Genomic DNA, 22,309 nt, shown 5'->3' with positions numbered 1-22,309 from the left:
TTTCCTCAAACCGGTAAATGACAAAAGCGAAACCTAACTACAAACCTTCAGGTAGAAACACTTCTAGGTAGTTTAACATGTGCAATACAATTGCAACCATGCGTAACAGATCACAACTAACCTCAATACATAACTTTAGATAATCTACTTCCCCCCATACTTGGTCTAACCCATGACATCGACTCGTTCAGTGTATTAATGGTGGAAACATGGTGGGTATGGTAAGTAATAAAGAGAGATAATGATGAACTAATAAAATGCAGAACTGAATCACTAAACAATAACTAAACTTTACAATACATGTCCGTGTTTTACTTTAACCAGCGGTGTTATCCCGGGGTATTATCAGAACCACAACCGTTTATTGTCAAGTACGTCACAGATACGAGGACTTTGACTAAGACAGATAGAACTCATAGAAGACTAAAGCGAGGAATATTATTATTTTTATTATTATTATTATTGCTATTGCAACATAGTTCACTTGTCCATCGTCTGTTCAACAAAACAGATACACTAACGCAGTCCTGTCTCTGTTTGGCCCACACACACAAACACAATCACACACACAAACACGTGCGCGCGCGCACACACACACACACACACGCACGCACACATTCCTCTGAGGAACGTTCTGTCCCGTAAATTTTATTCACAGGATTAGACATGTGATGTTTTGATCCACAGTTAAGGATTGTCATTGTAGATGAACGCTTACTGCAGGTAAGTCACATTTCTACTTCTCTGATTTTTCGATCAAAGAACTTCCTGACAGGAAAGCAAAGATATGTTTTATCGTATAAAAAATAGCTCTTCTATCAACAGTGTGAGAAATGAGCATCTTCGGTTAAACCCATTTATTTGCACTTTTCCAGAGTCTCTTCTGATTTGTGGCTCCACAGATATCTCTTAACTTGTTATCTTTTGTATCCCTGCTTCACACACAGACTTGTGTATGTATTCCCTTTGACAGAGAGTCATTTTATGTCAGAGCATTAATGGTAATCAAGGACTAGGAGCTCGTTGATGGTTTTAGGTTGCTTAAATCTCGTCTTTATGTTGTAAACATTAAGTCTAGATAGTTAATGTTTACAACAGGAAGACAAGATCTGAGCAGCGTAACATAAGAATTCCTCGTTAGATTATTGAGACAAACATGTTACTGTGGTCAAGATATTTACTGAATAGCAGGAACAGTGCTTCTACTCTAAATGGGAGTCCAAGAGGAACATTTAGCTACCTGTCATGTTATTTTATGTCTTAAATTGGTAGGAAGAGGTTTGAAGACACTAACAAGGTTCAACACAAACATTCATGACGTATGTATTTGCTTTGTCAAAGTGTTTTGAAGTAATGTGACAGTCCAATTTCTCCTTTTACAATGACAGTGGAACCTTGTGAAGAAAAAACAGTAGTTTCAGGAAAGATGTCCTCCCAAATCAGACTGAGGCTGCTGCCGAGAGCCAGATGCATGTTCGATGAGCCCGTCCAGGTGAAGGTGGCCGGGCTGAGGTCCAGACAGGTGGTCACCGTGAGAGCCAGATCGACCGACGAGAAGGGAATAGTGTTCAGCTCCTCGGCCACCTACAGGGCCGATGGGGGCGGGGAGGTCGACCTGGAGAGGGACCCCTCTCTCACTGGGAGCTACACCGGGGTTGAACCCATGGGTCTGCTGTGGTCCATGAGGGCAGACGCTTTGCACAAAAGGTTTCACAGAACAAAGTCACTAAACCCTCACGTGGTGAAGTTCTCCGTGCACGAGGAAGAGGAGGAGGGCAGGATGCTGGCAGAGGCGACCAATGAGAGGCTTCTGATTGGAGACGGGGTCAGCAGGCGCATGGTGAAGGAGGGGAATGTTCGTGGGGTCCTGTTCACTCCGCCAGGTCGGTTGCTTTATTCTTTGTCAAGCTCTAATCATTTTTCTTAAGTTAAAAGGTTGATCAAAAATGTGCACCAAAGAGATCAAAAACAACAATGAATTGATTATATAACTTTACAGCAAAAGGGTTGGATACTTTCATTAGTTGTCCATGCTCCAAAAAATTATCATAGAGGAGACGTGTTCTCAGTTTTAGTTCCTAATGTGAGTCAACCTTTCAAGATCGCTGGATCCTCGACTTTCCATAATATAACTCGTCTTTCAGACGTAATGACACCATGAACTCCATCAACTCCTCAGATTTTAGTAGTATTCCTCCAAACCAGGAAACTGATGAAAACAAACATGCATCGTATATGTTTGTCATCTTGCATCCTCCCATGTCTTCTGTTCCAGGCAGAGGTCCATTCCCTGCCGTGTTGGATTTGTACATTTTAGGGGGAGGTTTGTCAGAGAAGAGGGCCTCTCTGCTCGCCAGTCGAGGATTTGTGGTCCTGACCGTAGTGGCGTACGGTTACGATGACATGCCGAAGAAGATCAAAGAGGTCCATCTGGATTATTTTGAGGAAGCAATACAGTTTTTGAAAAAACAAGATAAGGTGAGTTCTCTGAATCTCTGAGTCTTTTGAGATTTTTTGAAACGTTGCTCTGTTTCAAAGATGCTGATCCATAGAAGTCTTAGATGAAGTGTAATTAATGTTTATCTGCTGAGAAGCCCATGACATCATAATAGTTCTTTCCCCCTACAGGTGGGCAGTAAAGGAGTTGGTGTGATATCCATTTCAAAAACTGGAGATCTTGCACTATCAATAGCCTCTTACCTTCCAAGTGGCCAGGTTGAGGCCACAGTGTGTATCAACGGCTGCTCTGCCAACACTCTTTTACCCCTCTACTATAAGAAGAGACAAATCCTCCCTGCGTTAATGGTTGATCTCAGCAAAGTGATTCCCACTGAGTCAGGGGCCTTCAATTGCAAGAATGTTCTACATAACCCGCTGGCGGAGGAGAACAAGGCCACCCTGGTCCCCGTCGAACACGCAGAGGGACGTTTCCTCTTTGTGGCCTCAGAGGACGACCTCAACTGGGACAGCAAGGCTTACATGGACATGATGGTGGAGAGACTGCAGCGTCATGGGAAGGACAACTTTGAGAGCGTGTGTTACCCCGGAGCGGGACATCATCTAGAGCCACCTTATGGACCCTACTGCCCCTCCAGTTTTCACTGGGTTTCAGGCCGGCCGGTTCTGTGGGGGGGTGAGCCCAGGTCCCACGCAGCAGCTGAAGTCCAGCTGTGGAACAAGATCCAGGAGTTCTTAAAAACTCAGCTGAGCTGTGATACTACGCAAACTAAAGCTAAACTATAGATCCACTATAACATAGTTGCACTAATGGGGATAATTAGTCTATATTTACGATACAAATTTGAGAATAGAAAGTCCACTTTCAGGGAAAGTCTTTCAGGTATAATTATCACTGGCCATATACTTGCTTACTGTCACTTTTAAAGCTGTCTATGTTTGTAAAGAATAAAGCATTCAAAGAACGAAGCTTCTTTATCTTTTCAGATCGGGTAACTCAGAACAAGATGCTCACAATGGAAGTCTGAAAGTAAAATGAGAAGTGAAGGAAGCTATTACCTCACGTCTTGAGGAGTAGACCTGGTTCTGCCCTCAGAAAACAGAAGTGTGACTCAGGGAGCAGCTCAACGTCTTCAGGCTGGAACACTTTATATTTACACATAACGGGCAGCTGTTTGGAGGACTTAGGTGTTCAGATGTTGCTAATAAACTTTCTTGTAATATTATGAAGAAATTGTATAATTCAATTTTTTTGGTGACAGAGAGACCAGGACAAAAAAGTACCGAAATAAAGAAGCACGGACTGATTGCTGCCATTTATTAGTATGTGAATTTAATGTTTCTATTTTATTGAGAGATGTTTTATCAAAGATTATCATCAGTCTCTCTCTGATTGTCTCTTTGTCTTTCTCCAACACTCTGAATATGACATTACGCTCTCCACTATTTGATTAAATTGTCACATTAAGGACTTTACTTTGAGGAGAGTAACTGTGGCCACTAGATGGTGATGTAAGCTTGTAAATAAGCACCATGTGTGAACTCGTACCTGTGTTACAGGAATACACTAAATGTGGGGATTCATATTGAAACTGCTTTTATTAATTTTTTTGCTTAATTTTGAGCACAATATGTTAGAAAAAATGCAAATTCACAAAATTGTCAAAATTCAAGCCAAATCTCGACTTTTTGGGGGATGCATTTAAATGCTATGTAAGACTGTGTTATATGAAAATAACAGTAAGACCCCTGGCAACGTCAACAATAGAAATATAAAAGTCAACAGAGGGATGATTAACAACATGGGAAATAGATGCATGAAAACTGCCTCCTGTTCAAAGACAAGTTTTGACTGAGGTTATGTAAATAACTGCACCAATAGAAGTAATTCCAGAGTTCAATTTCACTGCATTCCTGTTCATAAACATGAGAGATTTACACATATTAGCAGTTCAAAAGTTGCCACAGTGGTTGAGAACACTGCAGCAGAAAGCATCATTGTCTAAACTTGAACCCATGGACTTGGTCAAAATTTTGCAGTGAACATTTCATTCATGATTATTTTGATATTTCAAAAGTTAGACAAACCATTTGGGTTGGGTAAAGAATGTGTAATGCAATGAATCATGGATCACAAGCTTCTTATTAAAGGCACTAAATAGAATGAAATAAGAGGTTCAGTACAAAGCGTGTTAAAGCGATTAATCAGAAACTTAAGCAGGTTCAACTTTGATTAATAGTTGAGTCATTTCTCAAGCAAAAAACCTTCAGGTAGAAAACACTTCTAGGTAGTTTAACAAAAGCAATACAATTGCAACCATGCATCCACACACACACACACACACACACACACACATACATTGCTCTGATGAACGTTCTGTCACGTAAATTTTATTCACAGGATTAGATAGATGACGTTTTAACCCACAGTTAAGGATTGTCATTCTCGATTAACGCTTACTGCAGGTAAGTCACATTTCTACTTCTCTGATTTTTCAATCAAAGAACTTCCTGACAGGAAAGCAAATATATGTTTTATCGTATAAAAATTAACTCTACTATGTGAGAAATGAGCATCTTCGGTGAAACCCATTTATTTGCACTTTTCCAGAGTCTCTTCTGATTTGTGGTTCCACAGATATCTCTTAACTTGTTATCTTCTGTATCCCTGCTTCACACACAGACTTGTGTATGTATTCCCTTTGACAGAGTCGTTTTATGTCAGAGCATTGACGGTAATCAAGGACTAGGAGCTCGTTGATGGTTTTAGGTTGCTTAAATCTCGTCTTTATGTTGTAAACATTAAGTCTAGATAGTTAATGTTTACAACAGGAAGATTAAATGTGAGTGCAAGAGCAACATTTAGCTACCTGTTGTCATGTTATTTTATGTCTTAAATTGGTAGGAAGAGGTTTGAAGACACTAACAAGGTTCAACACAAACATTCATGACGTATGTATCTGCTTTGTCAAAGTGTTTTGAAGTAATGTGACAGTCCAATTTCTCCTTTTACAATGACAGTGAAACCTTTTAAAGCTGTCTATGTCTGTCTTGTATACTGGCATGAGTAAACTTTATCTCAACCTTTTCCTAACCATGTTAAGTTGTCAGAGTTGATTGAACTTTTTTTCACTTGTTGTTTGAACTTGGTACAGCGAGTTAAAACAAAGAATTGTTTTACATTATCAGGTCAAGAAAACTTTCCTTACCTAGTCAAACCAACACGCATTTTTGCGTTATTGTAGCTCACAGTTTCAAGTTAAAATAACTTAACACGTGTAAACAACTTGCCATTTCAAGTTAAGAGGATTTAAATTCCAAATTGGTTTGAACTTATATTTAAAAGTTAACTTGACTGATAAAAAAAATCACCCATAATTCTTACTTCTGATAAAAAAATATAGCATTTATTTGAAGATAAGATACACAAGTTTTAACATTGGGTTTAAGTACTTCTCAAACATTCCGACAATTAAATAGCTGTGATTAAAACAATGTTCCCACATACAAGTGGAGGCAATCTGAGAGAAGGTGGGGTTGTGGACAGACAGACAGACAATAAACTAAATGTGGGGATTTATATTAAACAGCTTTTATTTATTTTTTTGCTTAATTTTGAGCACAACGTGTTAGAAAAAAAGCAAAAGATATATTCACAAAATTTTCAAAATTCAAGCCAAATCTCGACTTTTTGGGGGATGCATTTAAATGCTATGTAATACTGTGTTATATGAAAATAACAGTAAGACCCCTGGCAACGTCAACAATAGAAATATAAAAGTCAACAGAGGGATGATTAACAACATGGGAAATAGATGCATGAAAACTGCCTCCTGTTCAAAGACAAGTTTTGACTGAGGTTATGTAAATAACTGCACCAATAGAAGTAATTCCAGGGTTCAATTTCACTGCATTCCTGTTCATAAACATGAGAGATTTACACATATTAGCAGTTCAAAAGTTGCCACAGTGGTTGAGAACACTGCAGCAGAAAGCATCATTGTCTAAACTTGAACCCATGGACTTGGTCAAAATTTTGCAGTGAACATTTCATTCATGATTATTTTGATATTTCAAAAGTTAGACAAACCATTTGGGTTGGGTAAAGAATGTGTAATGCAATGAATCATGGATCACAGGCTTCTTATTAAAGGCACTAAATATAATGAAATAAGAGGTTCAGTACAAAGCGTGTTAAAGCGATTAATCAGAAACTTAAGCAGGTTCAACTTTGATTAATAGTTGAGTCATTTCTCAAGCAAAAAACCTTCAGGTAGAAAACACTTCTAGGTAGTTTAACAAAAGCAATACAATTGCAACCATGCATCCACACACACACACACACATACATTGCTCTGAGGAACGTTCTGTCCCGTACATTTTATTCATAGAATTAGATAGGTGACGTTTTAACCCACAGTTAAGGATTGTCATTCTCGATTAACGCTTGCTGCAGATAAGTCACATTTCTACTTCTCTGATTTTTCAATCAAAGAACTTCCTGACAGGAAAGCAAACATATGTTTTATCGGATAAAAATTAACTCTACTATGTGAGAAATGAGCATCTTCGGTGAAACCCATTTATTTGCACTTTTCCAGAGTCTCTTCTGATTTGTGGCTCCACAGATATCTCTTAACTTGTTATCTTCTGTATCCCTGCTTCACACACAGACTTGTGTATGTATTCCCTTTGACAGAGAGTCGTTTTATGTCAGAGCATTGACGGTAATCAAGGACTAGGAGCTCGTTGATGGTTTTAGGTTACAAATCAAACTGAACTTGAGCTGCTTAGATCTCGTCTTTATGTTGTAAACATTAACTCTAGATAGTTAATGTTTACAACAGGAAGACTAAATGTGAGTCCAAGAGCAACATTTAGCTACCTGTTGTCATGTTATTTTATGTCTTAAATTGGTAGGAAGAGGTTTGAAGACACTAACAAGGTTCAACACAAACATTCATGACAGATGTATCTGCTTTGTCAAAGTGTTTTGAAGTAATGTGACAGTCCAATTTCTCCTTTTACAATGACAGTGAAACCTTTTAAAGCTGTCTATGTCTGTCTTGTATACTGACATGAGTAAACTTTATCTCAACCTTTTCCTAACCATGTTAAGTTGTCAGAGTTGATTGAACTTTTTTTCACTTGTTGTTTGAACTTGGTACAGTGAGTTAAAACAAAGAATTGTTTTACATTATCAGGTCAAGAAAACTTTCCTTACCTAGTCAAACCAACACGCATTTTTGCGTTATTGTAGCTCACAGTTTCAAGTTAAAATAACTTAACACGTGTAAACAACTTGCCATTTCAAGTTAAGAGGATTTAAATTCCAAATTGGTTTGAACTTATATTTAAAAGTTAACTTGACTGATAAAAAAAATCACCCATAATTCTTACTTCTGATAAAAAAATATAGCATTTATTTGAAGATAAGATACACAAGTTTTAACATTGGGTTTAAGTACTTCTCAAACATTCCGACAATTAAATAGCTGTGATTAAAACAATGTTCCCACATACAAGTGGAGGCAATCTGAGAGAAGGTGGGGTTGTGGACAGACAGACAGACAATAAACTAAATGTGAGGATTTATATTAAACTGCTTTTATTTCTTTTTTTTCTTAATTTTGAGCACAACGTGTTAGCAAAAAGGAAAAGATATATTCACAAAATTGTCAAAATTCAAGCCAAATCTCAACTTTTTGGGGGATGCATTTAAATGCTATGTAAGACTGTGTTATATGAAAATAACAGTAAGACCCCTGGCAACGTCAACAATAGAAATATAAAAGTCAACAGAGGGATGATTAACAACATGGGAAATAGATGCATGAAAACTGCCTCCTGTTCAAAGACAAGATTTGACTGAGGTTATGTAAATAACTGCACCAATAGAAGTAATTCCAGAGTTCAATTTCAATGCATTCCTGTTCATAAACATGAGAGATTTACACATATTAGCAGTTCAAAAGTTGCCACAGTGGTGGAGAACACTGCAGCAGAAAGCATCATCGTCTAAACTTGAACCCATGGACTTGGTTAAAATTTTACAGTGAACATTTCATTCATGATTATTTTGATATTTCAAAAGTTAGACAAACCATTCGGGTTGGGTAAAGAATATGTAATGCAATGAATCATGGATCACAGGCTTCTTATTAAAGGCACTAAATAGAATGAAATAAGAGGTTCAGTACAAAACGTGTTCAAGCGATTAATCAGAAACTTAAGCAGGTTCAAATTTGATTAATAGTTGAGTCATTTCTCAAGCAAAAAACCTTCAGGTAGGAAACACTTCTAGGTAGTTTAACAAAAGCAATACAATTGCAACCATGCATCCACACACACACACACACACACACATACACACGTTCCTCTGAGGAACGTTCTGTCCCGTAAATTTTATTCACAGAATTAGATAGGTGACGTTTTGATCCACAGTTAAGGATTGTCATTCTAGATGAACGCTTGCTGCAGGTAAGTCACATTTCTACTTCTCTGATTTTTCAATCAAAGAACTTCCTGACAGGAAAGCAAAGATATGTTTTATCGTATAAAAATTAACTCTACTATGTGAGAAATGAGCATCTTCGGTTAAACCCATTTATTTGCACTTTTCCAGAGTCTCTTCTGATTTGTGGCTCCACAGATATCTCTTAACTTGTTATCTTTTGTATCCCTGCTTCACACACAGACTTGTGTATGTATTCCCTTTGACAGAGAGTCATTTTATGTCAGAGCATTAATGGTAATCAAGGACTAGGAGCTCGTTGATGGTTTTAGGTTGCTTAAATCTCGTCTTTATGTTGTAAACATTAATTCTAGATAGTTAATACAACAGGAAGACAAGATCTGAGCAGCGTAACATAAGAATTCCTCGTTAGATTATTGAGACAAACATGTTACTGTGGTCAAGATATTTACTGAATAGCAGGAACAGTGCTTCTACTCTAAATGTGAGTCCAAGAGGAACATTTAGCTTCCTGTCATGTTATTTTATGTCTTAAATTGGTAGGAAGAGGTTTGAAGACACTAACAAGGTTCAACACAAACATTCATGACGTATGTATCTGCTTTGTCAAAGTGTTTTGAAGTAATGTGACAGTCCAATTTCTCCTTTTACAATGACAGTGAAACCTTGTGAAGAAAAAACAGTAGTTTCAGGAAAGATGTCCTCCCAAATCAGACTGAGGCTGCTGCCGAGAGCCAGATGCATGTTCGATGAGCCCGTCCAGGTGAAGGTGGCCGGGCTGAGGTCCAGACAGGTGGTCACCGTGAGAGCCAGATCGACCGACGAGAAAGGAATAGTGTTCAGCTCCTCGGCCACCTACAGGGCCGATGGGGGCGGGGAGGTCGACCTGGAGAGGGACCCCTCTCTCACTGGGAGCTACACCGGGGTTGAACCCATGGGTCTGCTGTGGTCCATGACGGCAGACGCTTTGCACAAAAGGTTTCACAGAACAAAGTCACTAGACCCTCACGTGGTGAAGTTCTCCGTGCACGAGGAAGAGGAGGAGGGCAGGATGCTGGCAGAGGCGACCAATGAGAGGCTTCTGATTGGAGACGGGGTCAGCAGGCGCATGGTGAAGGAGGGGAATGTTCGTGGGGTCCTGTTCACTCCGCCAGGTCGGTTGCTTTATTCTTTGTCAAGCTCTAATCATTTTTCTTAAGTTAAAAGGTTGATCAAAAATGTGCACCAAAGAGATCAAAAACAACAATGAATTGATTATATAACTTTACAGCAAAAGGGTTGGTTATTTTCATTAGTTGTCCATGCTCCAAAAAATTATCATAGAGGAGACGTGTTCTCAGTTTTAGTTCCTAATGTGAGTCAACCTTTCAAGATCGCTGGATCCTCGACTTTCCATAATATAACTCGTCTTTCAGACGTAATGACACCATGAACTCCATCAACTCCTCAGATTTTAGTAGTATTCCTCCAAACCAGGAAACTGATGAAAACAAACATGCATCGTATATGTTTGTCATCTTGCATCCTCCCATGTCTTCTGTTCCAGGCAGAGGTCCATTCCCTGCCGTGTTGGATTTGTACATTTTAGGGGGAGGTTTGTCAGAGAAGAGGGCCTCTCTGCTCGCCAGTCGAGGATTTGTGGTCCTGACCGTAGTGGCGTACGGTTACGATGACATGCCGAAGAACATCAAAGAGGTCCATCTGGATTATTTTGAGGAAGCAATACAGTTTTTGAAAAAACAAGATAAGGTGAGTTCTCTGAATCTCTGAGAGTCTTTTGAGGTTTTTTTAAACGTTGCTCTGTTTCAAAGATGCTGATCCATAGAAGTCTTAGATGAAGTGTAATTAATGTTTATCTGCAGAGAAGCCCATGACATCATAATAGTTCTTTCCCCCTACAGGTGGGCAGTAAAGGAGTTGGTGTGATATCCATTTCAAAAACTGGAGGTCTTGCACTATCAATAGCCTCTTACCTTCCAAGTGGCCAGGTTGAGGCCACAGTGTGTATCAACGGCTGCTCTGCCAACACATTTTTCCCTCTCTACTATAAGAAGAGACAAATCCTCCCTGCGTTAATGTTTGACCTCAGCAAAATGATTCCCACTGAGTCAGGGGCCTTCAATTGCAAGAATGTTCTACATAACCCGCTGGCGGAGGAGAACAAGGCCACCCTGGTCCCCGTCGAACACGCAGAGGGACGTTTCCTCTTTGTGGCCTCAGAGGACGACCTCAACTGGGACAGCAAGGCTCACATGGACATGATGGTGGAGAGACTGCAGCGTCATGGGAAGGACAACTTTGAGAGCGTGTGTTACCCCGGAACGGGACATTATCTAGGGCCACCTTATGGACCCTACTTCCACTCAGGCTTTCAAAACGTTGTAGGCCAGCCGGTCCTATTTGGGGGTGAGCCCAGGTCCCACGCAGCAGCTGAAGTCCAGCTGTGGGAGAAGATCCAGGAGTTCTTCAGAACTCAGCTGAGCTGTGATGCTACTGCAGGTTAAAGCCAAACAATAGATACAAATACAGTTACATAAACTACAACTAATGACGTTGATATGCGTTGCAATGAAGAATCTATTTGTAACATATCTGGGCCAGATGAAAGTGTTGTTTTGACGTTTGGCTGTATTTCAAATCAAATATTCTAATTACTGCACTATATTCACTTAATTTCTAGCACCCGAAAAACTCCTGCTTACTCTAAATTGACTGCTTACTATAGAGCAGAGGTCTTCAACAGGGGGTCCGCGACCCTTAGGGGGTCTGCGGAGCAGCTGTAGGGGGTCCGCGATATTTTTGGTTGATTAGACAATTTTTGGTTGATTTCTTTTTTCAAAACATGAATCTGTCCATTATTTTAATAGTTTAGTATTGTATGCAAGATAACAGGTATGTTTATACACAGCAGTGGCACTAATAGGCCATCACAAATTTTTCGTTTCCACATTTATGTTTAAAATGAAAACGTAAATTTGAATAGCTCATCTGCATGATTATCATTCAATTGACAGACAATGTTGATATTGGCATTGGTATCAGCTCACAAGGTGTGTTTATGAATGGCAGTGGCACGGCCACCCTGCTCACTGTACCTTCACATGTTTAAAATAAAAACATGAATATATCAACCTGTGTATTATTTGAATAGCTTAGTATTGAATGCACAATAACAAGGTATGTTTATATATGGCACTAGGCCCAGTTTAATATAAAACACAATTTTATACAATATATATAGTCGGGGGTCCCTGCTCCATCTCTCTATCAGTTTGGGGGTCCTTGGCCTGAAAAACATTGAAGACTCCAGCTATAGAGGAAGCTATTGAAGGTCTATCATGAATGGAATAGTGAATGAGTGGGAGTGATTTCAGACACATCCTCACTATGCATGGGGTGTTTTTTCACCTCTTGTGTTCATTTCAGACATTCGAACACCTGAGGTACACTATGTGGAGCTTTTCTAGGTTTATAAATGTTTCAACCTTCCTGTCAGACTCACCATCTAGTCACCGAGAAACAACCTTGTGGGAAAAAAAAACAGAATAGAAGAGAACTAAAAAGGGAAATGAGAGGCGGGGAACAAAACGTGACTTATTGGCAACTATCGCATCCTGATCTTTCCTTCTCGCTCGCTGTTCAGAGGCGAGAGATAGCACGTTATTGTTCCTAGCGGGCACGCTACAGTGCAAGTTCATCAAGATAGCAGCGTCAGCCTTGATCTGCCTCCTCCATTTATTGAGCAGCATTGTTGAAAAGCTCTTTCACTGCCTTTCCTCCATTCCCTGTGTTTATGTATCCGACTGCTCCCTTTCTGTCGTTTCAGTTCGACGGAGCTCTCATCAGCCTCGGGCTTTTGAGAGGCAGGGAGTTATTTGTTCCACCACTGTACCTGCACAAGCAATCAGACGCTTGAAGTTGTATTTGAGCTCCTGCGCTCCCCACAAAAAGTGGATGGTGTGTTGGGGAGTGATGGCACAGCAACGGAGCCCATGCGGAGATACAGTAACATGTGGTGCCTGCAAGAACTGTCATTGTTCGGCTTGCAGTTCTTTTGTTTTCTCCTCAAAGTTTTTGTATTTTCTTCGACACTGATCTCGACAAACCTCTTCCTGCTTTGGAGCACTCTGACACAGAAGTGTAGATTTCCCTTCAGAGATGTACAGAAAAGGGCTAGAAACGGCCACCGTGCTGCACAACACTGCAGGTCTCCTTTTTGATAAAGCAATACGCAGTATGTTGCAATGCCGATATAGTACATTTAAGATAACAATGTAGCATGTTTTCTGGTAATTTATTAGCTAAATAAATAGTCTATATGAAATGGTAATGAATATTTGATATACTGCTGAGTGCATTAAATGCTTGACAAATTAAGAACTTTAGTGCTTTTATGAGAAATGTGGGTTATTATGTGCTTGTTATTTTCCATCTTGACCATGCAACTGTGAATCACGATATGATTTCATCAGGATATGATTCTATTGAAAGACGATGAACTATCATATTGAATTATCGCCAAGCCCCAGGGTTGAAACACAATAAAAAACGTCCGTGCTGATGACCGAGTACGACCATAACCAACTAGATCCTTGTCAAATCTTTTGTGATGTGCATCATTGACTACATTTCAAAGAATATACAATATCAGCTCAGAAGCCTTAAAGACCAGACTTATGGGCCTGAAAGCTGTCGCAGCAGCTCCTGTTGGTGTAGATGCGTATTGTTTCTATAGAGACGACATTCAGCTAAATTAACTGAACTTGTTTGTGCAGTTTGTTGTTAACATACTTGCTACATTTACTACTGCATCTGTATCTCTGCTTGTTTACCTACCTTTCTTTTATTGACCTGTCTTAGTTGGTCTCTTTCCTGTATGTTTGTTCTTTGCATTATGTGTATATACTACTGAGAACCAGATTCAAATTATTGTATCTATTGTGCAATAAACTTGATTTTTAAATTCAACTATCAGTGCTGAGAGCCTCAATCTTTTAACAAAGATGAAACACTGGTTGTTGAATGAAAGTGATGCTCGTTTCCCTTCTACACCCTCACATTGGAACTCATGTTCACGAGTTCACTTCTCAAACTCACTTCCTTCGTCTCCTCACTGTGTTTTAAATCAGGACTTTTGCCAGAGACGGAGGAGTAAGGGAGGTTTAGGAAATTGTAAACACACATACACCTGCATCGTAAATCTCACTGTTCACCACAGTACAAACAGAAACTAACTATACTGCTACCACACTTTCATTTAAGCTCACATGCAGGAGTCTGCCTTTGCCAATCCGCCTCTGACAGGACATCCATCACCACGCTGTGTTTTGATTGTGGCTGCAGTCACCTCGTGTACACAAGCTATAACTGCTGTATTTTTAATGAGCAATAATGACAAGGAAGCGGGAGGCACTGCTGAAAAGAGAAACACAAGACCTTATTGCCCTAGTTCATTACTTTTATACTGAATCTGTATTTAGTGGGTATTGTTTTCTTTGCATAATCTAGATTACGATGTAGCGACTGGTCCTTGTGCCTCATCATGACTCATCGCGTTTAGCTGTAGTTACTCTGGTTGTCCTCTTTCAAGCTTGCAATCATTGCTGCAGCTATTACATGAAACCGCCCTCCCCAAAACAATGAAATGTTAAATGTTCTAATTGATAGTTGGTCTTTCATGACAATTTTCAGTGTGTCTGAAGTCCCACTCTCCGACACGATCGTTGTCATATTGCTTCTGAAGGGGGATTCTTCTCTCTACTCCACATGGCTCAGTGACACCATGTTCTTCTTACAGTTGGAGACAATTAAGTGTCAAAGGGTCGACAGACTCATTCTGAAAACAAGTCAAACGGTCGCCACCTCTGATAGAATTAGTCTGGAAACCCACCAGATTAGGGATTATACTACTTAAACTGTCTAATGTTGGTTATAACAACATGCCCAGACTTTTGGAATTCATCACAGATGTATGTCTCTGTCTTTATGTCAGTTATTTTTAAAACATTTTTAAATATACGTATTTATTTTCTCTATTTTAATCAATTTATTCACTATTTTAATTTTAATTTATTTCGATTTATGCAATTTTATTTATTTATTTGTTAAATCTTTGTTGTTTTATTGTCATCATCATTGTTATTATTGTGATGATCATTAATGTTATGCATTATACACACATGAAGTGTTGAAACCATATTACGACAATAAAATATTTAGATAAGTGACACAATCTAACGAAAGTAACAGCCCAACGTCTATATCTGAAAATGATCACATTTTGATTTATATTACAGATTATTAGGAGTCTCTCCAGACGTTTTTGACTCATTTCTTTGGGGATTTAAAAGCTACAGATTGGTACATTTGTAATGAAATTCTTACTACTACTACAACAATTGGGGGAAAAGTTAGCATATGACAAATGATGTACTTAGCTGTTACACCAGAATATATATAGTATATATACACACACAAAATGAGCTTCCTCTCACTCTGTGTTCACTCACTTTATCAAATGTTGTCTTGCTTAATTAAAAGTATAATGACCAAACGGACAATGTCTCCTTGAGGCATTGTTTTTATGTCATTTCTCACCCTCACTGCTGAGCCTGTTTGGTGACCAGACTATAATAGTGTCTCTGTTCTTACTGTCACTGTAAGCGTAGCACTAATCTGCATGTACATGTAGTGCAGAGTAGAAAACAGTGAGGAGCAGAGCTGTGTTTAAACCAGTGAAAATTGCCAGGCTGCCGTGTCACCTCTGTGTATTATTAGGCTGAATACATGCAGTCTACACGGTGTAATTAGCATGAAAGCCGGCCAAAGACAAGAGCTTACGGGAGCCAGAATCTCAGCTCCCATCTGGTGCAGATTCATTTATTTATTCTAGTGATTGTATAAGACAGGGACACATTCTTGTGAATGTTTCCATCCATCCCGTATTTCTGATTATGCTGTGAATCAGCAAAACCGGTGTGTGGGTCGTGTTGGCATCAAAAGAGGCGACAGGGTGATTTAAAAACACCCCACGGTGCTTTAAATTCAGACAGCTGTAACTCTTGAAAGGCACAAGTCTTTCATCTGGAACGCAGGAAGAATCTCTTGCACTTTGCTCAATAATGCATCACGCGTCAGCCGGCTTTTCTGCAGCATTTCAAGCTGCTTTAAAGAGCGCCTTTGGTTTCCAGCATCTGGAATCCCATTAATCAATTCACTGGAAAGTAGCAGCATAACGTTTCAAAAAAAATACCGGAAACAGCCTATAAAGCTGCAACTTTGGATTTTTGCTTTGTTGAACTTGAGCAACTTGAATGACCCACGATGAAAATCCCTGTTGAAGCTTTTGAATTCCCAAATAAATGTGCATCAGTGACCAAATAGAGCATTCAGTGCAGATCCACTGACTTCATCCAGCAACATCAATGGCCTTTTTATTGACAAGAGCACTTCTGAACCTTTTCTTTCTGGTCCTTGTTGTGTTATTCCCTGCATCATACAGCCAAAACAAGCAGAGCTACTGTATCATCTCCTCTTAATTCATTTAACAAGGACACAGGGAAGCGGTGATTCAAGAAACATTTATTCAAATCCCCCGGCGGTTCAGTGGCCCGCGTGTTTGGCAGCGCTCCTCGGGCCTTCGCCAAGATGCAGACGAAGAACCAGGCGTTTGAAAAACAGATCAAAGACTCCCATGTTTCTGTCAAACGCATAGAAATTGCTTGCTCGTTTCCACGAGTTTGGTCGTTCAATCAGATCCCACTGAGACCCTCAAAGGTTCACTCAGGAACATCGATGTCCTGCACAAGAGCTCCATGAGTCAGAGCTGCATGGAAGTGTGTATATATATAGTTTTCTGAGTCAAGTGTAGATTTATGGATGCAAAAACACTGCAATGCAACTTTTAGGTTTTCTCTGTCTCTGATGTGTAGATGTGAGGAACATCCACAAAACCAGCTTTCGATCAAACTTCCTGCCTTTCAGCAAGTTTAGAGCTCTATTTGTTTTAAATTAAGATTTTGTTTTATGGCTGTCTGCTATTGGGTTTATTTGTCACGTGACATCTTCAGCCCTCAGGTGTAAAAACATTTCTCCTAATGATGTAATACTTTGCCCAGCCTCATGGGGGGGCTATAGTGGAGCAGTTTGAGCTTGAACACAACATCAAGGGTGGCAACCGTTCAGTTTTGAGGGATGATACGTGGACACATACATCCAGCATGACTCAAAAAAAACACTTGGCCTAAATTAAGATTTCTAATATTCAAAACTACTCAAATGTGATTATTTTTATACTTTCAAGAAAAACAATATTGTACCAGGGAACCAATCGCTGAATCAATAAGGAGACAAAATAGAAATATTTTAAAAACTGAATTTGATATTTCACTTGAGCTGACTCGTCTTATTTTACATTTTTTTGTATCCAGGTTACCATGGTGACAGCACAGTGCAGGTGTGAACTCCACTTCCCTCTGGGCCCCATACTGCCGCGCAACAGGAGAATTAGGACGTGAGTCTGCAGGAAGTGATTACTTTCACCGTCACAGATGCTGCTGCTGTGGAAAATTACAGAGTGAAGGATGGATCGTGACTCTGAGGTTGATTGGACAAGTCTTTACAGGATACAAAGAAAATGTGTTGATGTGCACAAACTGATTGACGAGTATCCTGGTGGACGCTGACTCGCTGTGTTTTCACACCGTATGTGAAATGAACGGCATATTTACGTTCGGATATCATGTGACATGATGCACTGCATGTTTGCCATTTTGACTGAAATGTCTCTATCTATCATGATATTACCACTAGCCTCTGCTGCACTTTGTCTTTAGTTCTAAGTAAACCGAGATGGTAAACATAGTAAACCTTATACCTGCTCAACATTAGCATGTTAGCGTTGTTATCATCAGTCACATCGTGTTCTCAAGAGAGCAGTTTCTGTGGTGAAGGAACATATTTACATTCAGAATCCTGATATTTACACTGAAAATTCACTTCACTTTGCAGTCATTCAAAACTCACTTTCTGTTTGTTATATGGATTGTTCCTAAATCTTTACCTTTGAATCATAGAGATAGAAGAACATGTTTTTATGGATGTTAGAATTTCCGGACTGATAAAGTCCACCTGCCAAATGAGCAGAATTTTGGACAAATTAAAAAATATTTAGTAGAAACGGCAGAGCCGAACAACGGCCCTCATGTAGCCGTGGTATCACACGATACCACGGCCTGTTGTGAGCTATTGCTTATTAAATACGGTACCAGCAGAATAAAATAATCATAAAACTATTATTACTTTTATAAAACTAAAATATTAGTGCGAACACAGTTATATTTAGTATATCTAATCAAAAATTGCTGTGTAGTTCAGGTCTGAGGGTTCTGACGGATCTTTCATCCAGAGTTCAACGCTATTTATTTTCTTTTTCTGTCAGAAATCTACTTGTTACCTGTTAGCAGTTACCAAATAACAGCAATGGACAAACTTTCTTTATGTAAATGAATCTGGAGTTTTGCCCACATCGACTAAACTCCTGTTTTCAGGATATTTGAAATGCTCGTTTGAGCTTCAGCTCATGAATTTACCCGTCGCCCGATCGGTACTGCACATGTGCGACCCTCAACAGAGATGACAAGGAAGCGAGATGGCTCTTCCATCATCAGCTCCGGAGAAAAACTGTGTTAAATAATCTTTTTACCACTTACTGAATTAAGGCAAGTGAGTCACTAGAGTTACTAGTCCGACGTGGCATTTTAGACAAGCAGGCAATCCTTATCGTTCAGCCATGTAGTTTTCTTTTTGTCTTGACATTCATCACGACAAACGTCGACCTTGGGAGGAATTAAGTGAAGCAAAGCGTAGCATGAGACAAAACGTTACTGAAAGAGAGGTGTGTGTGTGTGTGTGTGTGTGTTTGTGTGTAAAATATAGAGAAGCCTCAAATTAACCTCATTTCAAGAGCTTGTGACAGCTTAGACTTAGAGACAGGAGTTTAAAGGAAAGAGAGGGAGTACAGCTGTCCTTCATTTATCAATGAAGGAAAGACAGATGAGGAGGTGTCAAGAGGAAAACGGGTTCATTATATTATGTGATCGTACGGGGCGACGATGCCAATGACATCAAAAAACGACTGAGTCGCTCTCACAGCTTGAAGATAAAGTACGTAAGTTATCTGCATGTCACTTGTGGGATTTTGTGTTCTTGAAAAAATTAGGTGAAGGATAAAACCATTAAAAGGCAGCAAAGAAAATCTATCTTCCCCTCCCTTTTGCAAAGGGCCCTGAGCAAGGCATGCACTCTAGTACTGGTTGTTGGTTCCCAGGTGCGGCTGTGAAACAGGGTGAAAGTGAAACTTAGTTGAGGTTAGTCTCCCCGGAGCCTTGTGTTGTAAATTCCAGTTTCTTCTCTAAATTATGTGATTTTAATAACATGTCTGATTTAGACCGGCTGGCTTCTGGACCTGCAGGAGGTCCAGAGTGATAGACAGACTATTTAATGATTTAAAATGTTCCTTTTGCACAATCAAGCTGGTTCAAAGCTTAAAAATCAGTTACTATCTCATTTGCTTTCTTTTTGTCGACATATACATGAATGCAAGATTATATAGATTTGTTAAGTGAAATTGATTTCAGCTTTTTTCCCTCCATCCATTACTGAGCTTTGTAAAAAAAAAAATAAATAAATACTCCCATTTTATTTTTCAGTATCCAGGTCCACTCACATGTTCATTCACTATGACAGAGACTTAGCAATTATTTGAATGTGTTTGACATTTACAGAGTTTTCTGAAAAGCGCAGCTAATTAGCTGAATCAAATAATGAATTATAGATGGGTGGGTATCTGCTTAAAGGGAATTTGTCTCAACATGACACATCTGAGTAGGAAACATAATAAGCCTCCAGTGTTTCCTGCCAACATTATCAGAGGCGACAGTTCCTTAAATGCCAATTATCATAATTTTTTTTGTCATTTTATGTTTATAAAACCTTGAATTTTGCGTTTTCTATGTCATTTTATTCTTTGCTGCTGCTGCTGATGTCGCTGCTGCAGCAACCCAATTTCCCCACTGAGATCATTAAAGTTTCATCTAACGTTATTGCTTTGAGTTGAAGACAGACACAGCTATGAGTGGAGCTGATGGGAGCTATTCAAATGCATTTTATAATTTGAAAGAAATCGTCAGGTACTCAGAAAAACATGAGTAGACAATTACATGAAATTGGGTTCCTGAGTATGCACCCCTGCTGCCAGGAGGTACTTTGGTAAAAGGCTGATTTTGTCCTTATTGCAGACACGAGGTGTGGACCCGGCAGCAGTCATAACTCTGCACGCCTGCACGGTAACATCATGAGTGAGCGTGCTCGAAGGTTTCCTCAGGTGTTTGGGAGAGTCTGGTTTGGTAAGTGGATCTCACACCTCACTGCTCAGAGATCTCTACATTTGGGGGGGGGGGGGGGGGGGGGGGGTAGCCGTAATCGAATCACTAACACACACACACTCATCTCCACACACTCTCTGGTTACTGTAGTACACACACACCCACACACACACTATATGAATAGAAACCTTCCGAACAAAATATAGAATACTGAATGAAAGGATTGGCTGAGTGATGGAAGGAGAACACGTGGAGCTAAGTGTATGTTGTGTTTAACACCAACTAGCAGTTCAAGCTGGTTTTGGTGTAAAATCAACAAACTTATAAAAACAATCAAAGACTATACAGCTCATGGGTCATGGTTATGGGGCAGCTAGCAGCTATAGCCTCCAGGTCTGCGCTTCTTGAACAGGAAGCTCCTCCTACAGACAAAGCAAATGTAATCAATTAAGACAGTAAAATAACATTCCAATGTAAAAACAACATTGTCTAAATAATTACTCTACTTGTCCTAAAACAGAAATATTAAAGATATAAGTTGCTTGTGGTACTTAAAAATACTATTTTCCAAAACAATGACCCCTGCTACTCAACATGGTACAGTCTGAGTCCCCTCTACTATAAACCCCATTGGAAGCTCCCATTTCCTGTTTGGCAATTTAAACCCATGACCAGCAGGTAACATGGATCGGACCTCCTTTTGTTTCCCGGGAAGTCAAATATATCCAATACATGAATTTGAATTGAGTTGATATTTAATTACTGAAATGACCAGAAAGACTTATGTCAGCAGGTTAGTTGCTAGTGCTGCTAACATAACTACACAACTTCACAACACATCCAGGACTACTTGTTAACATTGTGCCAGATTGAATAAAAAAATGTAACTGCAGAAACTAGTGTCTGACCGGTGTGCAACCTACTCTTAATAGGCAAAGTGGGTGGGCTCCACCCGTTACATGAATATAGACCTTGAAACCATTTCGCACATCTAATACATCTGAAAGTTTATAATGCCTGACCATGTTTTTGCCAAAGTTAACGATTTTGGAAAACTGTTAAAGACTTTGCATTGAATAAAAAAAAATCTGGACAATCAATGCACACTCGTTTTCATTTAGATTTCATGTTGTTACAAATTACGCAACTAAAGCATATTTCAAGATTACGCTAACTCATTTTTAGAAGAAATTGATCAAAATGAAACCAGAATTCTAAAACTGACCAAGTTGACAGAAACATCCAATGAATCCATGCGTTGTGATTATAAAATGAAACGCATTATGGGATAACAATGAGAAAGGGAATTGTGCTCCAAGTTGTATTCCTCATTGGTATGTGCACTACACACATATGCAATGAAACCAATGTCCATGCATATCAGATTACAGAGAAAACACACACACACACACACACACACACACACACAGTCACGCCCTCTCCTGACTTTAACATCAGCAGGAAGGCCTGTAAACACAACCCTGGTATTTTTTTTTTATCAGCTGTGTATGTGTGTGTGTGTGTGTGTTTGAAAGGTCTGGAAATAATTAAGATAAGGGCTTGAGGGGACGGTGAAGGGGGAGGGAGGGGGAGGCTGACAGACATGCATCTCCCGGCTATATTTAGCTGAGTGAGGTATTCAGAGGCAGGACAATTCCTCTGTTGCTGCAGAGGTTGTTTTTCTTTTTTCCGTTGTGCGAATCCAACAACTGTATCTGAGATTCTTTCATACATTTTCCACAAAACCGAACGAGGAAAACAGATTGCACGGAGAACTGAGGAACGGGAAAACTCCTCGCCACCTTTGCTTCTGCTCTGTACTGTGTTTGTGTTATTAATGCCAGTAGTAGAGGTAGTGATAGCAGTACTAGCTAAAGCAGTAGACGATGTAATACTACTGGTAGAAGCATCAATAATAAGTACAAATAATTAGTGCTGGCAGAACCATAGTAGCAATAATGACAGCAGTATGTAAAAGCAGTTATAGTAATAT

General features: G+C 39.5%; 2 protein-coding genes across 3 annotated transcripts; both read left to right on the top strand.

The window, feature by feature from the left end:
- Positions 1 to 184: 184 nt before the first annotated feature.
- Positions 185 to 3,691, top strand: LOC306705830 (acyl-coenzyme A thioesterase 5-like). Of its 2 annotated transcripts, XM_079172692.1 has the most exons (4): positions 185 to 221; positions 1,389 to 1,883; positions 2,276 to 2,478; positions 2,629 to 3,691. In XM_079172692.1, the coding sequence occupies exons 2-4, from the start codon at positions 1,427 to 1,429 to the stop codon at positions 3,241 to 3,243; spliced, it is 1,275 nt and encodes a 424-aa protein (XP_079028818.1). In that variant the 5' UTR covers positions 185 to 221; positions 1,389 to 1,426; the 3' UTR covers positions 3,244 to 3,691. The 2 variants fall into 2 exon arrangements, with proteins under 2 accessions (XP_079028818.1, XP_079028817.1); XM_079172691.1 differs by lacking the exon at positions 185 to 221 and having other exon boundaries at positions 228 to 1,883.
- Positions 3,692 to 9,052: 5,361 nt separating this feature from the next.
- Positions 9,053 to 11,436, top strand: LOC306706020 (acyl-coenzyme A thioesterase 5-like; the record flags this gene model as incomplete). Its single annotated transcript, XM_079172931.1, has 3 exons — positions 9,053 to 10,086; positions 10,479 to 10,681; positions 10,834 to 11,436. Exons 1-3 carry the CDS (start codon positions 9,585 to 9,587, stop codon positions 11,434 to 11,436), a joined length of 1,308 nt encoding a protein of 435 aa, XP_079029057.1. The 5' UTR covers positions 9,053 to 9,584.
- Between the last annotated feature and the right edge of the window lie 10,873 nt (positions 11,437 to 22,309).

The sequence above is a fragment of the Pholis gunnellus genome (assembly GCF_910591455.1).
Source record: "Pholis gunnellus genome assembly, chromosome: 14".
NCBI classification, from domain to species: domain Eukaryota; kingdom Metazoa; phylum Chordata; class Actinopteri; order Perciformes; family Pholidae; genus Pholis; species Pholis gunnellus.
Note: the sequence above shows the minus strand (reverse complement) of the source record. Positions and strands in the feature narration are given on the sequence as shown.